Source organism: Zeugodacus cucurbitae, chromosome 3 (assembly GCF_028554725.1).
Source record: "Zeugodacus cucurbitae isolate PBARC_wt_2022May chromosome 3, idZeuCucr1.2, whole genome shotgun sequence".
Classification (NCBI taxonomy): Eukaryota; Metazoa; Arthropoda; class Insecta; order Diptera; family Tephritidae; genus Zeugodacus; species Zeugodacus cucurbitae.
This window is the reverse complement of record NC_071668.1, coordinates 70,192,531-70,214,206: the sequence shown is the minus strand read 5'-3', so window position 1 is coordinate 70,214,206 and position 21,676 is coordinate 70,192,531. Positions and strand designations below refer to the sequence as shown.

At 29.7% G+C, this 21,676-nt stretch overlaps 1 protein-coding gene across 5 annotated transcripts in view; it reads right to left on the bottom strand.

Annotated features, from left to right (window-relative positions):
* Positions 1 to 5,918: 5,918 nt before the first annotated feature.
* Positions 5,919 to 21,676, bottom strand: part of LOC105219163 (ankyrin repeat domain-containing protein 29) — a 51,453-nt gene continuing 35,695 nt past the window's right edge. For 4 of the 5 annotated variants that reach the window (XM_054227963.1, XM_054227960.1, XM_054227962.1 and 1 more), the window contains 5 exons: positions 16,305 to 16,415; positions 8,846 to 9,043; positions 8,603 to 8,701; positions 6,731 to 7,027; positions 5,919 to 6,670 (listed from right to left, as the gene is read on the bottom strand). In XM_054227963.1, coding sequence (XP_054083938.1) covers positions 6,461 to 6,670; positions 6,731 to 7,027; positions 8,603 to 8,701; positions 8,846 to 9,043; positions 16,305 to 16,415 — 915 coding nt within the window. In that variant the 3' untranslated portion in view covers positions 5,919 to 6,460. The remainder of the gene's footprint in view (positions 6,671 to 6,730; positions 7,028 to 8,602; positions 8,702 to 8,845; positions 9,044 to 16,304; positions 16,416 to 21,676) is intronic. The other variant, XM_054227964.1, reaches the window with a different exon arrangement.

Below are 21,676 nucleotides of genomic sequence, written 5' to 3'. Positions count from 1 at the left end.
ATAATTCTTAAAAATTCCGATAATGTTCCGATATTCCAATAGTACATATAATATGCTCATCCTATATCCTATACTCCCTATTACTCCTAATACTCGTGTGTAAATACACGTAAAATTGTATACTCGTTTTTAACATTGCATGTAATTGGAACGCGAGTACTCCTTTTAACCTCCTAATGGAGATCTCTATGATTACTACCATAGGATATCTCTATGATTAATCCCAAAGGAGATCTCTATGATAAATCCTTTATTATTTTCAACCTGCAATTATTTTAACAAAAACAAATTTTTATAATTTTATTTTTCATTTAAGTTTTTTAATTAAATGAATGTACATGAAATCTATTATTTTTTTTTATATTATAAGTGTTCCTGTAGAACTGAGCCTTACATTTGAGAAACGCCTTTTTGATCTTTGCCTCAAAATCAGGGTATGAGTAATCATCTTTTAAGGCCTCTAAAAATTAAACTTGTTAAAAAAATAGATGACATGAATTGAAATTATGTATTACCGTAAAGAAATTTATTGAAAAGTGCATAATTCTTCAATGCAACTTTTTTTTGGCTCCATCCCAATTCCCTTTTAAGAGCAGGGACTCCGCAATTACTTCATCCAAAATTTTTGATAGGGGTCTCTTTGAAAATTTTTGCTTCAGATACGCCACCTATAATAAACTCAAACTGTTTAGTAACATCTTATCAAATGTATTATATCATACTCACAATTTCTGCCTCAGGCTTATTCAAAAGCAAGGATTCTGTAGATGCTAAATCATTCATGTTTTTAATAGGAAATATCATTAATTCAATCTTCATCGGTGGAAATATGTCAATAATCCGCTTCAGGAGTATAGTGTTCTGCGCCGATATTTCCTCTAGCTTCCGTATTCTTTGTTCCATGTTTCTTTCTTTCCACACCATTTTCATTTTCACTTTCCACATCATTTTCATTTTGTGTATTATTATTTTATTTTTTATATAAATTACAGTATGTCAAGAAACAGTTTACACATAGAAAATAAATACACTTTTTCACTTTCCGCAGCCAAATTTTTTACTTTTTACTTCAGTTCAACATATGTTTTGAATCAGGGATGGTTATTTACAGTATTTCAAGAGATGTGATGCAAAAAAAGCTGCGAAAGCAATGCAAAAACCAACCAAGAACAACAAAAAACAAAAATCATTCAATTTTGTTAGTGTCAAGAAAAACTTTACACACTTCGATTATTTTACTTGTTAAGCACGTGTTATACAGTTAACCGTACTTCACCGTTCCCTATTCTTCGTAAAGGCATTTACAATAAATTTGTCAATTAGTTGGTGATTAATTTTTGCTTTTTTTCATATCTGAATTACCCATTATTGTCTTTTTAATATTCCATGCAAAGGGTTTAGTTTGAAGAGGTCCAACTATTGCCCCATAATCCCCAATGGGGTAAAAACGTTTGAGATCTAACAGCAATGTTTTCTTTAACCCTCTAAATAGTGTAAAATGGCTAAAATTGATCGGAAAATATGGAAAATAAAGAACCAAAGCCAGAAAAAGGCCCTAAATTATAAATAAGTGGACATGAACAGTGCTTAATGTCTCGAAAACTTGACCAAATTCCAAAAATTTCGATCAGTGTTCTTACGAAAGAGTTCTAGGAAGAGTGCAATATTCAGACTTCACATGAAACTGCGCGACAAAACATGCTACGATTTGTAAGCTACGAAAATTTAAAAAATCTCCTTTATTGCTCCTAAAAGAGATCAATAGGAGGACTCCTTCATTCCTCCTTTCAGGATATCTCGTTTTTTGAATCTACTGGGTACGGCTGAAATTTTCAAATTTAAAAATTTTCAACACATACACTCTAACAAAAAAGCTTGCACTCAATTATTTACACATTTACGGTATATCAAAGTCAGCAACCAAATTTTAGCTTTTCTACCTTGGTGTGGGACTTTGCTAAATGGTATTAAGCAATATGAAGCTTACCGCTACTTGAAAGTTTGTAAGTTATTGTGTAGAAATTTCATGGTGAATACAGTCATATAAATACGTGAGGGGAATTCCAAGTTGAGGTGCACTGGGAAAATTAATATTATATTACTTATATATAAAACTGAAAATTATAAAAAATATTACTGTCAGAAATTTGAATATTGATCAAATAGAGTTGACTTTATAAAATAATAAAGAAAATTTGGTAAAAAATAATACTTTTTGAAAATTAACAAATTATACATATGTATGTATGTATGTTTTTAAAAATTCAAAATTATAAAAAAAAAATTTCTTTTTTTTAATAATAATTTTTAATAATTTTTTTCTACCAAGTTTTGAGATGACTTTATAAAATAATAAAGAATATTTCGACGAAAAAACAAATTTTAAATAAAAAATCACAATCCTTGTTTTTCAACCAAATTGGTTTTTAGGCAACGGTTTTTACTTTTTTAAAAAAAAAAATATCAATTTTTTTTTTAATTCAAAATTACAAAAAATATTTTTTCGAAAATTCAAAATTTTAGAAATATATTAGGTTCACAACTTTGCTTCCGCCGTTTTTTTGTAAATTTAAGGCTTTTTTCACTTAGGAGCAGCCGCAGTTTTCTTGGAATTAAAAAAAAGCAAAATTTCCCGCAAATGTCGAGAATTCGGCTCAAAAAGTGACATTTTCAGTTGAGAATAAGTTTGGGATGCAAACAGATCTCTACAAATATTTTGTTGGGTTAATGTTGACACAAGTGTCAAAGATCGATGTAAAACGATTTAATCAATTTAATTGACCAGTGCTTGACCCTAGAAACATCTATTGGAAAACGGCGGAAGCAAAGTTGTAGACCTACGTGAACGACAAATACCAGTCAAATTTTAGACTCAGCACACATATTTAAGGTTATAAGGAAATTCGAATAAATTATTCGTGAGTTTAAGCTTTATGAAAGCTTTCGAGGCGGCATAAAAATTATTGTTGGAGAGAAAGCTTACCTTATTTGAAATAAAATCGAATACTGTGTAGTTTTAAGCCATACTTGAGAATAAATAAAATTTCTTAATTTAATTTTCAAATATTTATAATTTTTTTATTTTTGTTTATCCAAACAACACTCCGTGGACTCAGTTCATTTATATGCGAATTTAAATACAGTATTTAATAAATTACAATTTTCAATAACTTAATAAATATTATAGCATAAGTTAATATGTATATATGTATGTACGACATAATGCGAATTGAAGTATTAATTTTTCGAAAATACATTTTTGAAATACTTTTAATTTATAATTTTGTTTATATTTTGCCAATTACTTTACATGCGTTTCTACAATTTTATTGCACCCTTCATTAATTGCTTATTACGTCATCACGTTGCGTTAACTTACAATATACTTAACGGTATATGCTACACGTTTTTTTTCCACACACGCCACAATAATACCGCCGTCTATTTACAAATTTCATTTATTAATAATATTTCCATACAACAACTCATTGGTTAGAAAATCTTTTGGAAAAATACAATTTTATTTTTATAATTTAATATTATTTATATAAATAATAATGTACAAATTGCTTATACACAAATATTATTTAAGTTTAGGTATTTTGTAAATAAGTTCAAAAATTGTATTTTATTTAAATCGAAATATGATTTTTTTCAATTTTTTTTATTATATTTTTTTAATTATATTTTTAATAAATGGACGCTTTATATATGATTTTTATATATTTTTTATGAATAATCAAGTGATTTAGTTAGTGAAATTTATAAAGGCAAATGAATGTATTGTGCTAAGAGTTTAATTTGCGCGCTCTCACTTCTCTTGCCATGCATGCTCACTCTCTTGTTTTTTTTTCGTTTTGAATATTTTTTTTATATAAACTACAGTGTTAAAGTTTTAACGGTATTCATGCGAGTATCAGCTTGTGCTTATGCTTTTTAAAGTACTCCGAAATTTTGGTTTTATATTTTTTATTGTTGTGATTACGTAAATTTTTTTTCCTTTGGCGAGTGCGTCAGCAAGTATTTAACCTGATGCTCTAATTATAATTATTAGAGTGTAATGCATAAGAAATTTGCATGGTGTAACATGGTAAATTCGGTTATATTTTTTTTTTTTTTAATTTCAATAAATATTTTGACGTAGAAACGTACAAATGGTTTCTTGGACAGTTTTGCAAAGCTCGCTATGGATTTTAGAGGCTTCTGTTGCAAACGTATCTACTATGGCTTGAGATTCAGAACAATGTTTTTTTGTGTTTTATTATTGGTTTTGCTTTTGAGATGCCTTGTACGCATACCTGTTGAGCTGGAAATTGTATATCCAAAATTTTTAGCAAAATGTGTGACAAATTATACAAAATTTAAATATATACATTTATAACGTTAGCGATAATAATAATTTTAGAAGCAACACAAATGCAAATTTAAAATTTTTTTGGAGTTTTTAATGAAATATTTCTGGTTTCAAAAAATATTTTATTTATGACAAAAAAAAAATAAATTTTTTAAATTTTACAATTTTCAATTTTTCAAAAAAAAAAATGTTTCCAAAAATTTTCAATTTTTCAAAAAAAAAATTTTAAAATTTTAAATTTTTCAAAAAAAAAAATTCTAAAAATTTTCAATTTTTCAAAAATAAATATTTTTTATTTTTAAATTTTGGAAAAATTCTTTTTTTTCTCAAAATTTTAAATTAAAAAAAAAATAATTATTTTTTTCTCAAAATTTTAAAATTTTCAAAAATATTTTTTTTTCAAAATTTTTAATTTTTCAAAAATTGTTATTTTTTCTCAAAAAAAAAATTTTTCTCAAAATTTTCAATTTTTCAAAAAAAAATTCTAAAAATTTTCAATTTTTCAAAAATAAATATTTTTTATTTTTAAATTTTGGAAAAATTCTTTTTTTCCTCAAAATTTTAAATTAAAAAAAATAATTATTTTTTTCTCAAAATTTTAAAATTTTCAAAAATATTTTTTTTTCAAAATTTTAAATTTTTCAAAAATAGTTAATTTTTTCAAAATCTTAAATTTTTCAAAAATTGTTATTTTTTCTCAAAATTTTCAGTTTTTCAAAAATAATTATTATATTTCAATGCAACTTTAATTAATATATACTTTAAAATTTTTAACTATCATTTGAATATGTTTTTTTATTCCTTCAATAAAAATATATTTTTCGAAATTTAATTTATTCTAAATGATAATGTGTTTCATTTTTATCATTTTTTTTTCTTTAATAAAAAAAAAATGTTTGGCGAAGCCATTTTTTATATTTAATTTTTAATAGAATTTTTAATATTTCAAAAAAAATATTTCTATAAAAATTTTAAAGAAAAAAAATTTTATTTTTAAATAATTTTCAAACAAGATACCCAATATTTAGATTTTCAGTATTCAGTTGTAGTTTTCTGTCACAAATTTCTGATCTAATAAAAAATGAGAAATAAAAAAAATTATTAAAATTTTTTTTTAATAAAAAAGTTTTGAAAACTAATAATTGGAATTTCGAAAAATAAAATTTTGAGTACTAAAAAAAATTTGAAAAAAATATTTTTTTATAAAGAAAATATTTATAAAAACTAAAATTTTAAAATCAAAATTAAAAAAAATTTTAAACGTAAGTTTTCGAAAATAATTTGTTTATTTTTAAATAATTTTTAAACAAGATACCCTGTATTTAAGTTTGTAGTATTCAATTGTAGTTTTCTGTCACAAATTTCAGATCTAATAAAAAATGAGGAAAAAAAAATTTATTTAAATTTATTTAAATTTTTTTTAATAAAAAAATTTGAAAACTAAAAATTGGAATTTGGAAAAATAAAATTTTGAATACTAAAAATATTTTTGAAACCTAAAATTTTGAAACGTAAATTTTCGAAAAAAAAAATTTGTAATTAGGAAAATATTTTTGTAACATAGAATTTTCTCATCAAATTTTCAAAAAAAAAAAATTTTGAATACTAAAAAATTTTGAAAATAATATTTTTTTTATAAAGAAAATATTTTTGAAACCTAAAATTAATAGCAACAGAATATTTACATAGAAAATAATGTATATAAATTTAATGTTTAAAAATGAAACCAAAATTTTAAGAAGTATATACATATATATTAAAAGCTATAGATTCGTACAAACAAAAAAAATTAATTTGAAATTGTAAATCACTTTAGTGCCAACTCACTTCAACTTCTACATACAATATTCATCGATTTCTTGGTTATAAATTTTTCAACTCAGCAATTTGAGCAGAAAAACGCCCGACATTCCCTTTGGCTATACAAATCTATTTTCGAGTTTTGTTTACTAAATACTTTTTGCGCACGCCTACAGACACTATTGTCTTCAATTGTATAGCGAAACTAACTAAATACGCTTATTCAAATGATTTCCATTTTCACTCAACTTTAACAACCTAAAGCTGCCGCTCATCTATTCCACAAAACACACGAGACAACGTTATTTATGTGGCCGTCCCAGCACGCGCGCGCACCAAACGCAAACGATCCTGCAGATAATCACAGATCGACGTGTACTTCTGCTGACGCGCCACCTGCAAAGCGGTGAGTCCCTCCTGATTTTTCTGCAGTATATCGCTGCCCGCAGCAATCAGTTGCTTGCAAACGGTTAAGTGACCGAACATGGCGGCCGCATGCAGCGCTGTTTCACCGTTCTGTAAAAAATTTAATTATCAGAAACTAATTTGTATCACCGAAAATTGTTTGCCACCTACCGGTAGTAGCCCCAAATTGGGACGGTGTTTCAAGAGTTCCGTCACAACCGCCGCGTGTCCCTTATGCGCTGCCTTGAAGAGTGGCGTCGCCCCATCACAGCGTACCGCATCCACAAAAGCGCCATTTTGCAACAACACTTTACATATGTGATCGTGTCCCATTTGTGCGGCGATCCACAGTGGTGTAGCGCCATCTATGCGCTTCATATCGGGATTGGCGCCCGCCGTGATGAGCAGCGATAACACTGTGCGATGTCCATTTTGTGCGGATATAAAAACGGGTGTGGCGCGATCCTGCTTTCGGAGAAAGAGAACAAAGAAAATCAAAAATTATAGCAAGCAATTTGGGGCTTTATAGTCTTACGCGTTAATTTTTTCTAGTAAGCTTTAATCGAAATATCTTGGAATAAGGGAGAAAGTGATGATTTTTGGGTAATGAAGGGTATCTAAATTTAAGGACTAACATAACTAAATTCAGTTCCATCTCTATCGAAACGTAACTTTAATTTAACATAGCTCACTTAAACTTAATTTGACCATAACTTGACTTAAATTAACTTAATTTAACTAAGATAATCTCAGATGTTTTGCTTATCTCTACTGTGTATGTGATGCCCCAACTACACTCTCTTAAAAAAGTTTGTATTCAAATTGGATTACTTCACTGCTTAGGTTGTGTTATCCAAGATTCTGGCTCTTCGCTAGTTGTTCTTATAAACATTCAGAACTTGCATGTTGCCTATATATCATTAATATAGTGTGGAGATGAGAAGTAATGACAACTCACATAGAATTAGGACTCAGTATTAATTCATAATCAAGTAAACCTCAATGTTATTGTTCTTAGTGAAAGCTGGATACTTCATCAATTAATTTTAAGCTTCTGCACAGTGGTTCCGCCCATAGCTCACTTAAACTTAATTTGACCACATAAACATAACATAGTTTCATTTTCATCATTATTTCATTTCATCAATTAAACTTGACTTGACTTGAGCTGACTTGACTTGACTTGACTTGACTTGACTTAACTTAACTTTACTTTACTTTACTTTACTTTACTTGACTTGACTTGACTTGACTTGACTTGACTTAACTTAACTTAACTTTACTTTACTTTACTTTACTTTACTTTACTTTACTTTACTTTACTTTACTTTACTTTACTTTACTTTACTTTACTTTACTTTACTTTACTTTACTTTACTTTACTTTACTTTACTTTACTTTACTTTACTTTACTTTACTTTACTTTACTTTACTTTACTTTATTTTACTTTACTTTACTTTATTTTACTTTACTTTACTTTACTTTACTTTACTTTACTTTACTTTACTTTACTTTACTTTACTTTACTTTACTTTACTTTACTTTACTTTACTTTACTTTACTTTACTTTACTTTACTTTACTTTACTTTACTTTACTTTACTTTACTTTACTTTACTTTACCAAATTAATTTAAATTAATTTAAATTTCTTATGCAACTAAGCTTAACTGACTTCAACTTGACATAATTTACTAATACTTAACTTAACCATAACCTAAATTATTCTTTCACTTTCACCATATTATTAAAGTTCACTTTCATCAAACAACCTTAATTTAATTTTCTTAAACTTAACTTGGCTTGAACTTATCATATCTCGACTTAACTTACCTTGACTTTACAAACAAATTATGAGGAACTGTAACAAAATTCAGTGAAATTTTTTATAAAACTTAACTTAAGGTACCAAAACTTAACATAACTTACCAGCACGTAACATAACCATAACCGAAATAATTTTTTCCTTCCATTATATCATTCTAATTAACTTTACTTAAACTTAACTTAACCCACTTAGCTTTAACTTGCTATATTAACTCACCTTCATGCATGCATTCACATTGGCGCCACAATCCAACAACTCACGAACCAATTTCACATAACCACCTTGTGCAGCGACAAATAACGGCGTACCACCATCCTAAAGGCAATAGATAATAAAATTAGAATTTATGTATTTATCCTATATCTAATATATTTCACAGTTTGGACTATATTTCAGATTTCATTAATTGTTTTCCAGTAATTTATTAATCAATTTTTTAAATTAAGCAACTCAACCTACCACCGATGGTGTATCCACGCTAGCACCGGCTTTTATCAGTATTTTCACCACATCCAAGTAGCCACCCTGTGCTGCGAAAAATAACGGTGTTGTACCAGTGGCGCGTCGTGAATTCGGATCTGCGCCTTGTTCGAGTAATTCCAACACACATGGGGTGTGACCGCCCGCTGCGGAAAGTATAAGCGGTGTAGTGCCATCCTAGAAAAATTAGAAGATGATCAAATTCATAAATAAGTCAATATTTAGATTTCCTAAACGATAAATAATATTTTCAAAAATCAAATAATAATTTCATCATCTAAGTTGTCTAACCGCAGCACTTTCATGTTTGTGTCCTCATCAGATTTCACCAATTACGCATTGGTTGTAATTGTGCAACGCCACCGCAAAATAATGAAATGCATATGAAATTGAAATTTAATCGGTTTCACCAAATGAAATCGAAAGAATATGAAAACACGTTGCGAATATTTGCAAAATTATAACACGATGGTGTTCGTTTCGCCATATCGACTGCACGCAACTGATTTAATTAAACCACAACAAACAACTAGAAATTAGGAAAATCACTGATACGGAAAATATTGCTTAAGTTTATGTGTGTGGTGTGTGGGTTACTAGGCACCTGATGTTTACACCGACTAATAACGTTTGAAAAAAAAAATAAAACATCGCTTTAAAGCGTGACGCCGTAATGCAATGCTTGGCTTATAAATAGATTTAGTATGAGTGGTAGGTGAAATCTAGAATATCCGCTAGTCATCTCAGAAATAGGTGTTTACCTCCCATCCCACTATAATATTAGGTATTTATATTTTAAAATTCTTCTTATTATTATTTTTAATACCTCCGATCAATTTTGCGTAAGATTTATGGTTCTCAAAACATTGACAACGGCGAATACCGCAGACGATGGAACGATGAGCTGTACGAGTTATACGACGACATTGACATAGTTCAGCGAATAAAAAGACAGCGGCTACGCTGGCTAGGTCATGTTATCCGAATGGACGATAACACTCCAGCTTTGAAAGTGTTCGATGCAGTACCCGCCGGAGGAAGCTGAAGAAAGGGAAGGCCTCCACTCCGTTGGAGGGACCAGGTGGAGAGCAACCTGGTCACACTTGGGATCTCCAACTGACGCCGAACTGCGAAGGATAGAGAGAAGTGGCGCGCTATCATCGATTCGGCTATAACCGGCTGAACGGTTTCAACGCCTATTACATACATACATACCTCTGATCAATATGACCCAGTGTCACCATCGTCTGGTTAATTATTTCTTTATTTCTACATACGGTTTTCAAATTGTTCTTAAAATATATCAAGAAGTTTCCTCTTGGTAATACTTATTTTATTACCGAGATCTGCTTAAAATTATGATTGAGAGATCAACAATTTGGCCAAGCTCTACCCTGACAAAGTAAACCTTTAAAGTAAGGAGAGTAAAATAGTTATATATAACAATTCTGACTAGAATAGGATAAAAACCGACTGATCCGATTTAAATTGTAATTCTAGAAAAAAGTTTCTATCTAGCTTTTTAGACACCTGTTTTATGACCGGGAGAGAATAAAAATTAAAATATTGATCTCCAAACTCTTTCTCGATGTATGAAATTAAAAATATGTTTCCAATTATTTTCAAGAAGCTCCACGGTTTCGGTTTGTGGCTTTGATGTACTCTTTAAGATCCTGATAGATTTTTAAGATATACCAGAAAACTAGAGCTGATGTACTCTTTAAGATCCTGATAGATTTTTAAGATATACCAGAAAACTAGAGCTTGGATCTTTGAATCGACCCAGTACAATAAAAAAACCATAAACTTAGAATATTAGAAACAGGCACTTCGGTACACTTCATAAATCTTTAAAAATTTTCTTGTCTAAATCATCTAAAGAAAATCATCTATATAAAGAGGAGGAGAAAAACAAAATATCTCTCTAGTTTTAAGTATAATATTTCACAATATCTTCGCTTTCCTCCTACCAAAGGTTGGAGCAGACAAGATTAATGGGTGATTTGTAGATGGTATTCCGAGGTAATAATATTTATCAAAATAAATATAACTTTAGATCCCAAAACACCCTTCTTCGTCATTATATTACAACAAATTGGACGTACTACTTCCCCTCCCCCTCGGATCTCGAAAAATTATGTTTCTATCACAAGAACTTAAAACCTAAAAACTAGGAATAGAGGGTTTATAAACTCGAGAGATCCTATGGAATTCTTGTTTTCTATGGTCTTTTGTTCTCCTATCAAACTTATTGTCGAAGTATTTACACTGTACTCGAACTGCTTTAAATTTGGTCTCAAATTCTGTCCAGAGGTCTTACTAAATTGTTTAGGGCTGCTATGGCTTAATTTCCGGTGCTTCATTAATCTATAAAGAAGCAAGAAAGCTCATAGTGAAGAAAAATATTGAACAAATTTTCTAGTGAATCATACAACCCACACACATGATTAGCACATTTATTTGTTTACAAAATTTCGCGCGCACCAATTAGCAATTGACTATGAAATTTCACTAGACGCGTTCGCGCAGTCGCAACTTTTCGCAGCGCACACACAGACACACACCGGCATTCGTACGGTTGCGCATTGTGCATTGCATACAAATGAATTAAAGGCTTGAGTGCAGTTTTTTGGCATCGCATGATGAGGCGCTGCGGCACAAAATGAGTGCAGACGTGATTCGATTTGCCCACACCCCGTTCGGTTAGAAATTAATGCGAGCCAAAAGCGTAAAAACAATGAACACGATCGACGAACACCCGCGAATGCGAAGTTGCAACATACACGTACTCACCACAGACATACACACATAAATGCATTAATATTAAGTGAATTGAGGTGTTGCCGCCAAAAAAGGCGCAGGGTGTTTGGCATTTGCTTTGGCGGTGAAAATTGTTTAATATTTATTTGTGCGAAATACAAGAAAAGCGAAAGTGCAGACAAATGTTGGGCAATTGCCAATAAGCGAAATTATTATTTTAATTAGAAATTTATAAAAACTTTAAATAAAAAAAATATACATACAAAATAAATTAAAATAAAATAGAATAAAATAAAAAATAAAAATAAAAATAAAAATAAAATAAAATAAAATAAAATAAAATAAAAAAATAAATTAAATTAAATTAAATTAAATAACATAAAATACAATAAAATAAAAAAAAATAAAATACAATAAAATAAAATAAAAAAAAACAAAATAAATTTAAATTAAATAACATAAAATAAAATAAAATAACATAAAATAAAATAAAATAAAATAAAATAAAATAAAATAAAATAAAATAAAATAAAATAAAATAAAATACAATAAAATAAAAAAAATAAAATACAATAAAATAAAATAAAAAAAAAAACAAAATAAATTTAAATTAAATAACATAAAATAAAATAAAATAAAATAAAATAAAATAAAATAAAATAAAATAAAATAGAATAGAATAAAATAAAATAAAATAAAATAAAATAAAATAAAAGAAAAGAAAATAAAATAAAAAAATAAAATAAAATAAAAATAAAACAAAAAAAAATAGAATAAAATAAAATAAAATAAAATAAAATAAAATGAAATAAAATAAAATAAAAAAAAATAAAATAAAATAAAATAAAATAAAATAAAATAAAATAAAGTAAATTAAAATAAAATAAAATACAACAAAAATAAAATAAAATTAAATTAAATTATATAACATAAAATAAAATAACATAAAATACAACAAAAATAAAATTAAATTAAATTAAATTAAATAACATAAAATAAAATAAAATAAAATAAAATAAAATAAAATAAAGCAAAATAAAGTAAAATAAAATAACATAAAATAAAACAAAAATAAAATAAAATAAAATGAAATTAAATGAAATAAAATAAAATAAAAACAATAATAAAAAAATAAATATATAAAGAAACAAAAATAAATTTAAATTTAAAAACTAAAAAAAAATACTTTATAAATATTTTAAGAAGAAATTTGGAATCAAATTCAAATTTTAATAAAAATTAAAATTAATTTCAAAATCATAAATTAATAAAAGTATTTTAAATTTCTTAAATTAAAATTGAAATAAAAAATAGAACTGGATTTTAAATTAAAGAATGACAAAAAATACGAGTTTATAGAATAAAGATATTTTTCATACCATTTTATTTTCTTCTCCCTCATCCGTTAAAAGTGTGCTTAATTTAGACTAAATACGTTTATCTTTGCATGCTTGCATTCTCAGTTGAGCAGAAAAAGTATTTCAAAAAAATAAAGTACATCAAAGAATGTGGCCTTGACTCAGAACGAAAAAACTTACACGTACAAGTTATATAAAAACATACATAAATTCCAAACTATTTTTAGTACTTCATCCCAAGCACGCACCCTAAACGGATATACGAGTATATTTTGCAAAAAGGGCGAAACTTTTTTATTTCATAAATAGGGGTATTCACGAGTGAAATGTGTGAATTTATAAAATTTATTTCAAAGCCTAATTTATGGCCTACCGAATGTATAAAAAATTTATCAAAATAATAGAGAAATAAATTTAGAAATCTTTAAATAAACTGGTCTTGCAATATGATCTCTCTTACGGCAATATTTAGTACAATTAATAGCCACTGGAACAGAGACCCAATTTCGATAAATATTTTTATCTTTCCAAAAAAAATGTATATGTTATTATCTCGTAGCTCCTAAAAATCTTCTCCAAGTTGGTAATACTTTATGCCTTTTACGAATCACCTATATTCACAATATCATGCCATAGAAAGTATCCAACAGTTTTACTTGTCTAACATCTATTAAGGGGTTACATGGGTTTCGTGGATTCAAAAATATTTTTTTTTTGTTTTTTGGCTTATTAATTTCTACAACATCTAAAGAATATTGTCCTAAATTTTCAAGTCCTTCCGAATAATAGTTTCGGAGATACAGCCTTTGGAAGGTGTGCGCTCCAAGTCAGGTATTATTGTTACTCAAAACCTTAAACGCGTTTTTCTCGGAACCATGATTTCAAAGTCGGTTGTAAAATTTTGTCGAAAACTACTCAACGGATCTTGATGAAATTTTGAATAAGTGTTCGAGATACAATTTAGCTCTTACTTTTACTGGTCTTACCTAAAACACTTATTTTTTTTTTTTTTTTTCATTATGGATGATCCTGTCAGGAGTTATGCTGACAACGCGAACTCATCTTTTTTCCGAGGGGTCACCGGAGGAGTTTTACATTTTTTTGAAAATTTCAGAAATTATTCTTTAAATATGTATCTATAAGACAGAAAAAAGTTTGAATTAAATAAATCATTTTTTACATTGTAGAAAAAATATTGAAAATAGGCCATTTTTACGCGACAAAACCCATGTATAAACAGTTCTGTTCTTAGTAAGATTTAATCATTAAAGCTTATCTCTACTCTTCTTCTTCTGGAAGATATTTCTTTCGATCTTTATCATTTTGTGTGAATTTGGAGTCCCAACTAAACTTTCTCAGCCAAATTTGTAACAAATTCAATTAAAACACTGTTAATGGGTCTTTGCTTATTCTTTTCAGTATGATTTAACCAAAAGTTGGGTATTTCTGAGATCATGACTGCTATTCAGAGTTGTCTATATATAATTAATTTACTACTGAGCTGAATAGGACTCAGTATTAGTTCATATGTATTCAAGCAAAGCTCAATATTATTTTTCTTAGTGAAAGTTTAATGCTTCAAATATGGATTTCGTGCTTTTAGAAATTCCAAAACGTGTTACAAAAAGATAAAACAACTATTTTTGTCTCCGAAGAGGTATTCTGAGAGACCTGAATTTTTGAAATTTGACAGTATTATTAAAAACAAGTAAGGAAAGGCTAAGTTCGGGTGCAACTGAACATTTTATACTCTCGCAATTTATTGAAGAAATTTAACCAATACATATATGGGGAATAAAGCTCACCGTTTTTTTTTTTTTTTGAAAAACCTATAATTAGGTATATGGGAGCTAGGAGAAGATACTTTTGAAAAACCTACAATGAGGTATATGGAAATGTTATGACCCGATTTTAATAATTTTTGGAACAGAGACACACTATTAGAAGAAAACAATTTCCTCTGAATATCTGAGATATCTGAGAGATTTACCCATTTTTTCGGTTAAAATTTATCCTTAGGCGCTGAGTTCTACATGTTCGATATCTGGGGCCTTGAAAAGTTATAGTCCGTTTTTAACAATTTTTTCACAAGTGAAGCCAGAGATGATATGCACTAATTGTGTAAAGTTTTATTCCGTTATCTTCATTGGTTCCTTATGTTTACATTATAAAGTGAAGGAATAAGATGGATTTCAAAATTGAGTTAAAAGGAAAGTAGTAGTGGTTGTGAACCGATTTCGCTCATTTTTTGTCCGTGTTATCAGGGTGTCAAGAAAATATTATATACCGAATTTCATTCGAATTGGTCGAGTAGTTCCTGAGATATAGTTTTTGACCCATAAGTGGGAGATGCCGCGCCCATTTTCCATTTTGATTAAAAAAATCTGAGTACAGCTCTCTTTAGTGTTTCTGACGTTTTTCGTTAGTTATTTAACCCACTTTTAGTAATTTTCAACCTAACCTTTGTATGGGAGGTGGGCGTGGTTATTATCCAATTTCAACTATTTTCATGGTATGTGGTGGAGTATGTAAGAGAACTGACTGCAGAAAGTTTGGTTTATATAGCTTTATTGGTTTGCGAGTTAAATACAAATAACCGATTTGTGGGCGGGGCCACGCCCACTTCCCCAAAAAAATTACATCCAAATATGCCTCTTCCTAGTGCGATCCTGTATTCCAAATTTTACTTTTATATCTTCATTTATGGCTTAGTTATGACACTCTATGTGTTTTTGGTTTTCGCCATTTTGTGGGCGTGGCAATGGTCGAATTCTGCCCATTTTCGAACTTGATCTTCTTATGGTGCCAAGGAATATTTGTGCCAAGTTTCGTCAAGTTATCTTAATTTTTACTCAAGTTTCAGCTTGCACAGATGGACAGACGGACAGACGGACGGACGGACAGACATCCGGATTTCAAATCTACTCGTCACCCTGATCACTTTGGTATATATGACTCTATATCTAACTCTTTTAGTTTTAGGTGTTACAAACAACCGTTATGTGGACAAAACTATAATACTCTCTTAGCAACTTTTGTTGCGAGAGTATAAAAATATGGACGCGAACGTGAATACCCACAATAAGAATTTTAATTTTATTTTTAGCTTCAAAAGACTAAAGGGTGAACACAACAACAACAAAAACAGCAACGTCATTATTTACGCTCACTCAGCGCGTAAAGTAAATGCCACTCAGCCAACTATGAATGAACAGCAAAATTTATAAGCAAGTATACAGACATACATACTTATATATATGTATATGTAATAAAAAATTTAAAATATATATATGTATATACACAGAAGCAACGCTACACACCTCATCTTTGCAATCCACATGCACTTTGCCGCTGTCAAGTACACGCCGCAGGTTGATTTCATCGCCACGTAGTGCTGCCAGATGCAACAGCACATCGGATGGAGTCTCCTTCTGCAATAAAAAAATGAATAAATGAATAAAAGACAATTTAAGTGTTATAATAAAAAATATACATAAATGTGAGAAAGAGCAGGTGAATATGAGCGCTACAGAAGCGGGGATATATACATATGTACCGCTATAAGTCACAAGCGCCTCAAATAAGGTGAGTTCAATTAAGCGACTCTTTATATATACTGCAGAGTCTTAAGACATATGTTCATCGTCTCACACATATAAATATTTGATTAGAAATTATGGGTGAACGCTGAGTGCAACCTGACCCTTTTCGTGGTGCCACAACACACTTACTCACATACATATATCAACATGTTGCAATATAAAGTCAATAAAGCACCATGGAAAACCAAATTGTGCACGAAATTCTACTCATATTACAGCAACAGCGACAACAACAACAACAAAAAATCGAACAAAAAAGAATCTGACAGCCTCATTGACTTCGTTAGTGGACCAGTAGTTGCGCCGCCTTTAAGTCGGAAAAGGTGCCAACTGCAGACTTGCAGCAATGAAGGCAATGATGCAACAGCAACAACGTCTCATATTTCACACAGCTGGTTCTTTATTTTACCTTATTAAAAAATCCGTAAGACTCTTATTAAGCAGCGCGGCGTATAGGTGAGACTAACACCCAGTAGCTGGCGCGCAGAGCAGCGACGTCAGCGCCGTTAAATTGCACCTGATGCTGTAATACGCCACTATGTATGTGCATACAAATATTGGTGTGTTTGTATTCAGCTCCAATGCGGCACTACCTATAAACTGGTCACACCAAACCATGCCAGCGGCAATGTGTCGCGTCATGCGGCTGGCTGCTTGGCATTTGCCATAAAGCGCTTGTTGCAACATTGTTTGTTGTTGTTTGTATGTATTGTAGCGTTTGCTGGCTGTCATGTGCGGTGATCATGCCATATGTTGCTTCTTGGATACATACATATATATAAATGTATACCTTATTATTCATGACAACTGTCGCGCTGGTGGCACCCAAATTTGCAGCCTCACACGTCTGCCTAGCAGCAAGCGGAGCTTAATAAATTGAATGGTGTTAATGTGTGTTTGAGACAGTGGCAGGAATTTTAATTTTAATATCTATTAATTTAGTTTAAATTTTAAAAATATACAAGGCATCTTTCCCTGATGTGCCCTAAAAAATAATGAAATCGGGTCAACACTTGCCCTAGCACCCATATATATATATATGTATATATAGATTTTCAAACTCCCGGCTGACTTTAAACTATATATAGTGTTCAACATGTAACAAATTTTAGCTAAATTAGCTAAATAATCTTGGATATACTATAGTTTGTGGCAAAAACGTATAAAATCGGTTCCCGAATTATCCCAGCTTCCATATATTTTGTACGAGGTGTGTTCGGAAAATTGCGGGAATATTCCAATTATAATACTTTCTATTAAGTTGATACCCCTTAAGTAGGATAAAATTTTCAGCTGCACTCATTGTTTACTTTGTCTGTAGTAGCCGCTAAGGTTAGACTTGTTTTTATGAACTTGGGCGATTTTCGTTTGTTAAAAGCTCACACTTCGTTGCTTGTTAGTGAATTATTGTTCAAAATAATTACTGCACCCCAGCCTCCATAATGAATAAATATTTTTTCAAAAAACAAAAATTCCCGTTATTTTTTGAACACACCTCGTGTAGTGAATATATGTATTCTAATTTGTTTTCAGAGAACAATATGGGGCGATTCTTCATTTATCTTAATGAAATTATCTGATAAATAAGTTAACGAGCATATCTTCTCTAGCTCCAATATAGGTAATATAGTGATGAAATCGGTTTAGACCTTGGTCCAGCCACCAAATATTATACTTTTCCCCAATCTCTTGGAATTTTCTCTAATATACTACACTGTATACTCAATATTTTAGATTTCATTTCTTTAGTTGAGATTCTATCGCATACATCAGCATCTCAATTTTATTAAAATTTAGTGAAAATATTTCGATTGAGATTATGTCAATTGATTTTTATATATGTAAATACCTTTCCTACTACTTTTCTTATATTTCTAGTCGTATTGTTAATATTTCATATTTGTTTTTATTATATTTTATAATTAATTATTTAATCAATTATAATTTGAATTTTAACTTTGTCTCAAATCATCCGCATTCTTAAATCCAAAACAAAATTTGCAAAATTTTCATTTCTCTCTATAGTATTTCATTCCACAAAAATTTTTTGTTTTTGTATTTTTTTCAATTTTGTCTGTAATGCTGCCAAATTTGCAAATATCATCTCAGTGTGGCACTTTGCCATTTGAAGCTATTTTTGGTGTGCCACTTGGTGGCAAGCAGCTGTCGATGAATTTATCTCAATATTGAATATTTACATACATACAAAAAGTCGCCAATTACTATCGAATAGAGATATTTTGAAATTAATCGCAGATTTTGCTGTATGTGTGTTAACAAATATGAATAAATTTTTTGAGATTATTTGTAACGATTATAAAAAAAAATCGTATATACATTAATTAAATTTATGCCGTTTACTTTTTGAATATATGTTCGTCGAAAAGCGAAGGGTTTTGAAATTAGAGGAATACGAAGAGATGTCGAATCAGATGAACTTCTACTACTAAAGGGACCGACAGCCCTTTCTTTTTCTATGTATAAAAGGATAGGTATGGCTATAGCGCTATCCACCTGCCAACATCGTTGCCTGAATTCGGTTTGAAGCAATATACATGTTTCGGAAAAAAGTTTCTAAACTCAGCAGATAGAACCTGTAACAACTACACAAAGTACTACATGACATATTGGTCAGAATTAAGAATCTTCTCAAAATTTATTGCAGATTCATTGTAAAACTAAGAGGTCTTCCAAGCACCTCAAAATTATCTCTTACACGAGCCAGAAGGCGTTCTAAATTGGTCAAAAAGGTGTTCGAGTTTTTTCTTGATTAATTAATTTAGATGAAATCGTAATGTTAATCCTTTTACGACACCTTTTTAAAGGTATGGATAGTGATTTAGTCATTGCTGATCATTTAGCTCATTATTCTAGTTAGTAGTTTCTTCTATGGTTAACCTATCGCATTTCAGAGATCTAAATAAAATAGCTTTGTAAGCATCTCTTATTCTTCCTTAAAAAGAATTATTTTTTTCTCCACATTTCACATTTTTAGAATAAATGAGCGGTTCTCAGCGGTTAGGTAATCCCAATTACCTTTCATTAAGATTTATTTCCGATCATATTCTTAAATATTTAATAATATTCGCTTAGTATTTTATAGAACTTTTCGCTCTTGGAAGACAGAACTAATGCTAAAACATGATGCTTTAGTAATTTTTCGTTTTCAAAAACATTTTGTTTCAAACTAAAGTTCACAACCTAGAGAACACACTTGGAAACACCAATAAAAACCTACATTTGCACCAACACCTCAATTGATCCACCTTTTTTAATAAAAATTTTGCATTATTTTTGCATAGATCAGCCTCAAAGTGTCGGTCTCTCATTTGCATAAATGAAAATTTGCATGGATATTTGTATGTACATAAGTTCATTTATTCACTTGTTTTGTTTTGGCTATTCTTCACCCTCCACCTTTAAATTGAACCCATTTGTGGTTAAAGCGAATATTTAACGTCATCTCCTCCCCACTGAAACACCTTTGCCACAAGCCACAACGGAAGCCAGCAAAAACAGAAAAAACTAAAACACTAGTACAAAAAAACACAACAACAACGACAAAACAAAGCATATTAGCCACAAGAATGATAAACACGACGGCGCAGTCAGTTTGTCACAGCCCCAAGCTGTTGGACGCCGGAAGTGCAATTTTCGAATATTTTATGGGTTCAAAGCAAATGTGAGCAAAGCAAAAAAGAGAAGCTACAACGGTGGCAGCGACTGACACATACTGACATACAACCGGTGGACTGCTGGGTGCGACAAGATTTCTGTCGACTTTTAAACGCCCGTAAGCGTCTTGAGCACTCCAACGCTTTAATGGCTCATTGTGAACTCGTGTTAATGAGGCGAAATAATTTCAAATTACACTCTAAATTAAATGAGATGAAATTACGAGCGGCGTGTTAGCGCACCAACGGAAAACGAAAGACGCATAAAATGTGAATGAAAAGAAATTTTAGCTAGGAAATGCAGCTAAAAAGCAAAAGTGAACTCATTAACTGAATTGAAGCAAAAAAAAAAATAAAATAGATAAATATAAAACAGAAAATTACAGTAATATAATCCTGTTGCTTATAATTATTAAAAAAAAGGTAAAAAATTAAAAAAAAATTAAAACCGTTTTAAAGTAATAAAAATTTGGTAATTAAAAACAAAATAAACAAAATAATTAAAAAATGGTTCGAAAAAGTCTCAAAATAAAACAATAATATTTCTCAGATTTTTTTACAAAATGGAAAATGGGCGTGGCATCACCCACTTATGAGACAAAAACCATATCTCAGGAACTACTCGACAGATTTCAATGAAATTCGGTATATAATATTTTCTTGACACTCTGATGACACGTGTGAAAAATGGACGAAATCGGTTCACAACCACGACAACTTCCCATATAACTCAATTTTGAAGTCCATCTGATTAATTCAGTTTATAAGATATACATAAGGAACCAATGAAGATAGCGAAATAAAACTTTACACAAATACTGTATATGATCCGTGGCATCACTTTTGAAAAAATTGTCGAAATCAGACTATAACTTTTCAATGCCACGGATATCGAATATAAAGAACTCAGTGCCCCATGATTACTTTTCACCGAAACTATCGGTAAATCTCTCAGATATCTCAATTTAATTCAGAGGAAATCGTTTTCTTCTAATAGTATGTCTCTGTACCAGAAATGGTTAAAATCGGGTCATAACTTCCCCTAGCTCTCATATAGCTAATTATAAGATTTTCAAAAAAACGATGGGCTTAATAGCTTATAAATCGGTTAATATGTGAAATATCTTTGCCAATTTATGTGGGCATATACTCTCAGATATAATGTATGTTGGTAATGAAAATGAGTGAAATCGGTTCAGGAATTACCTCAGCCTATATACTATCTATGATTATTTTCGTTTTTCTATTAGACTTTATGCCGAATATATGGGTCAAATTGTGTGTTATCTTTATAACCACCCGAACTTAGCCTTTCCTTACTTGTTGAAATTGCCATTGTTAAACTTATTTTTTAACATTTAAAATTTTTGTTATATTTTTTCTCTCTATTTGCCTGTGTGCATTTAAATCTTCACT